The 4,574-nt window shown below is 35.2% G+C and overlaps 1 protein-coding gene across 1 annotated transcript; it reads left to right on the top strand.

The window, feature by feature from the left end:
- Positions 1–1,683: 1,683 nt before the first annotated feature.
- Positions 1,684–3,013, top strand: LOC308392587 (uncharacterized protein). The gene is made up of 3 exons (XM_080875665.1): positions 1,684–1,789; positions 2,367–2,468; positions 2,642–3,013. Exons 1-3 carry the CDS (start codon positions 1,694–1,696, stop codon positions 2,945–2,947), a joined length of 504 nt encoding a protein of 167 aa, XP_080731791.1. The 5' UTR covers positions 1,684–1,693; the 3' UTR covers positions 2,948–3,013.
- The last annotated feature ends 1,561 nt before the right edge of the window (positions 3,014–4,574 follow it).

Below are 4,574 nucleotides of genomic sequence, written 5' to 3' on the forward strand. Positions count from 1 at the left end.
AGTGGAACAAGATACACTGCTGGGATGATCCTGTCTAATGGTTCAACATGTGGACTACCAGACTTTGCTGAGATAATACAGATAGTCGTTTTGGACAATTGTGTATATTTCATTGTGAAGTTACTTGCTGCATGGTATGTAGAGCATCTGAGATCTTTTCAACTGGAGGACACTGGCAAGATCAGTCTTTTGGAGCAGCAGAAACTTGGTGACATGTGGCCCTTGGCTTCTTACAATGTGGGAAGAAAACGCTTGGTAACCCTGAAACGTTACATCTGCTGTGAATAATAGGTAAAAAAAACAAAACGACAACAACAAAAACTTGATAACATGTACATCTCCCAAGTATTTGTTATTTGCAACATTTGGTGTGTTGAAGTGTGCTTTTTGTTTTATAGTTTTATATCTCAACTATTGTATAAATGAAAAGTAATAACTAATTTTATTTAATTGAAGGGAAATTTAACTCTGCCCATTTACATTTTATTCTAGGTTGAACAAGATGGAGGCAAAGCTTCGTGTAATTATTGATGACCAAATCGAGAAGTTGGTTCTTCCATCAGGGATCCCACCAACATTGGAGGAGCTGCAGAGTGTTGTGAAGGATACTTTTGGGATTTCAAATGACTTCAGTCTTCAGTATTTTGACCCAGAATTCCAGGACTACTTCACTCTTCACAGAGCTGACCAGATAAAAGACAAAGACACTGTGAAGGTTGTTGGCATCACCCCGGTCATGATAAGCTTGACTCCGGTTGATGACAGTTTTGGCAGCCCCTCTGGCCAACTGTCTGACTATGACTCCTCATATGCTGAGTCAGTTGTATCCAATGCAGACTCTGCTGCAACTACTTCTTCTCAGGACACCATTATTCTCAAAAGGCAGAAGACCACAGAACGTTGTGAGCCCTGGCCGAAACAGTTCCCCATTCCACAGTTTGCATATGAAACTGAGATGTACCTGGAAAGAGCCACTGAGGAGTATAAAAAGAATGGAAATCTTCTGCCCACCTCCAAAGTAAAGACTGATATTCTTGAGAAGTTGGCTGAAACTATATTTACATTTACGGCCTATCCTTCAAGTGCACAGGTTAGTTATGTTGCTGAGGCACTTGTGACAAAATACCCTTGTCTCAAGGAACCTGGCTCTTTCTCAGGTTATTATGGTTGGCAACAAAGCATCAAATACAAGATGGCCAATTATCGTACAAAACTTAGAGGGTTTGGTGTTCCTGAGTTGACATGCAATGCCATGAAACACAAGAGTCCAGGTGACCAGAAGTCTGCAAATAAAGTGAAAAAGCCTCGGAAAGCAGAGGTAAATTACCTTCCGCCATATCCAGCAGGTGAAGATGAGGACAGTCAAGAAGAAGAGAGAATTCAGTTGCTTACTGAAGTCAAGAAAAGAGACAACAACAAAGTGATAAAAGAAAAAATGGCTAAAACATTTGCACATAGACGACATGAAATTGTCAACCTGTCCCCCAGCATTGAAGACATCAAAGCCAGATGGCCAGCATTGTTTGAGGCATCTCATGTGAGTTCCAAATTCATTTTGGGTGGGCTTTTGGTTTTTTTTAATGTAATCTTTCAAACTTCAAATAATTTGAGGCTGCATCATGGTTTTTTTTTTGTCGTTCAGCTGCAGGATGAGTTCTACAGGATCACCCTGGCACACCTTGAACCCAAATTCATGTCCATGCTGGATGAGTACACTCCCAAACTGTTGGCCCTTTTCCATTCCAAGGGGGGAGCCATGGGATTGAAGTTGCAGGCTATCATAGCCAAGGTATTTTCCACTGACATTTCAGCTTGGAATTTTATTTAAAGAATTTTTTTGTCAAATTTCATTTGCATGGTGCACAGCTCCACTAATTTGTTTGCATGTTTTTGTCAGTGCAAGAGGACGCCAGGACGTCACTGATATAATTAACAACACAATTATGGGTTTCATGTTTTAATTGTATTTTAAATACATGTCTATTCTTAGTAAAAAAACAAACAAAAAACAAACAAAAAAACACAAGTACAGGTATTGCTGGGTTTTTGTTTTGTCCCAAGAAGGAAAAACCCTTTCTGACGAACATAAACTAAATTAGATAAAAAACTAAATGACTAAATTAATGTAATTTACTAAAACGACACATTTAAAGATTGAAGCTTACAAGCATGTTGACAATACCTTTGTGTTGACTGTCAGCACCCAGGCATGTGCATTAACATCAGCTAATTATCGCACATAATGCTCCATGTGATGATAATTTGATATTTAACAGGTTTTTTTTATACTGCCAATTCTCACAGTTTTGTCTTAATAAATGGTCACTTATCTGATGGTAATTTTTGGAATTCTTGCTCATTTTCAGTCACCAAGCAATCCTAGCAATAACATAACCAGAAATCTGGTTATTCAGTGCTTGATGGTGTACCTTGGGGAGTCCATTGATCAACTGATCAAAGAGTACAGTGTAAGTGTTGAAGTAGAAACATTATTCTGTTTTTGTTATTCATATGTGTTTGTCAAGTTTCAAATAATTTGAGGCATTATCATGTTTTATTTGTCATTCAGCTACAGGATGTGTCCAGGAAATATTTCATGTGTGCAACTACAGTCAGAAAACCCATGTGTTTGTTGTTTCAGGATGCTGATGAGGATGGTGGGTCACAAGATCTTTCTGAACAGAGGATGAAAATCTACAAAATCAAGGCTGTTGGATCTGAGGAGGATGACATTGGCATTGTGCTGGAGGGTGTGAGAGTTATGCCTGCTCTGGGCAATTTTCCAAGAGCATGCGCAATGCTGGTTGGATTGACATATGCAGTCGATCTTGCCTATCCCAAAGAGCTAAAATACACCTTGGAAGTATTCCAGAAACTTTTCCTTGAACTGGATTGTGCTAAGCTCTCACCAAAAGTGAACAGCCTCAAGAACAAGTTATTGGCTTAAACGAGGACTCTGAAAGAATGAAAGGGAAGTAAGCTCACTGAAAACCTTTGGTTTGTCTTTGTTAGATGCAGCTATCTTTTCAGTTTTTAAGTTAACTTCATCTTATTCATATCTTACCCAAATGACCTGCAATGTGTCAGGCTGTATTTGTGCTCTTCATTTTAATGTTTGTTTTTTATTACCTACAAGTTTCTTAGGAATATTCTGTTTGAAAGGCAGCAAATTGGAGGAATCACTAGTGAAGCTTTTCTTTGTTTATAGTGTATGTTACTATAAAACATTGGTTTAAAACAACTTTAAAATTTAACAGAAGTGCAGTCCTGTAGCTGTAGAAATGTTACTTCCTCTTACATGTGTCTTAGATTTTCTCAGGTTAAACATCCAAATTGGGATAAAAGGTTGATTTACATTATTGATATTCCATGTACATGAGTGAAAAACCTTTGTTCTACAGTTATATTGAGTGATTCAATTTAACAAAAGATTGACTAACTAAAGTTTTTGTTTGTCAATCATAAATAAGTAACAGAGATAAAGGAAACGGTAAAGGATATTCAAATTTCAGGTTCATGTTGATATTACAGTCTAAAGATTAATTTCTTTTTTACAAAACTGGTTTACATTCATGCAGTTTATGTTGCTGTTGCTCTGTACACAAAGCTGTGTGATAAACTGTTTATGACACTAAAACAAATTTACAGCAGAGGAATGTATTTAGGAGATCAGGAGATTGTTGATGAGAATTCAGTGTATACGAGCAGAAAAATGTTATATTATAAATTACTGTGTTTTATTTTCCACAATAAAACAAATTACTGTTTTGATGTTTTCTTTGTGAAATTGATTCATTTTACTCAGAAAATAAGTAAAATTCATTTCATTTTCTCTTATTATTCAGTCATTATTTTTAAGGTTTATTTGGAAAATTATTGAATCCAATTTGAGTTTTACTGAAAAAACAAGATTTCATTTCTTTATAATGGATATTTTAGGAAGTTTTTACTAAACCTTTGCCAGATAGTTAGTAAATTCAAAGTAATTTTTCTCAGAGACTTATTTCATATCAATTATTTTTTTTGGTAAAGTTGGGCAATTTCAACCTTCAGTTTGAGATTTTGACCCTAAATCCAACACATATTTACAGTTTAATTCTATTAATATCTACTTTTGTTTTCTATTTGAAATTAATTAACATTTTCTCTACATTTTACATAAATCTTTTGAAATTAAAATCTACTTAATTATTTCAAGTGTCACTTTGTTGCCATAACTTTTTTTAAGTAACCTCTAGTCACAGTTTTTACAGTGTGTATATATATATATATATATATATATATATATACATATATATATATATATATATATATATATATATATATATATATATATATATATCTTCCTTCTTTCTTTTTTTTTTTAATCATCATATTGGGTTGTATCAAAATGAATGAAATGCTGTTTTGGAGTCTGCTGACATTTCACAGTCCACTTTCTATGTCAAGTAAATTGCTAAAAAGATTGCCTAGGGTGTCATTGGTCCGTCTGTCTTTGGCTCTGTTCTACCACGGGCACTGTTCTCTGTTGCTGCTTTCTCTTTCAGTCGTGTCATTTTCACTCTGCTTGTTTC

The sequence above is a fragment of the Rhamphochromis sp. 'chilingali' genome, assembly GCF_963969265.1.
Source record: "Rhamphochromis sp. 'chilingali' genome assembly, chromosome: 2".
Lineage (NCBI taxonomy): Eukaryota > Metazoa > Chordata > Actinopteri > Cichliformes > Cichlidae > Rhamphochromis > Rhamphochromis sp. 'chilingali'.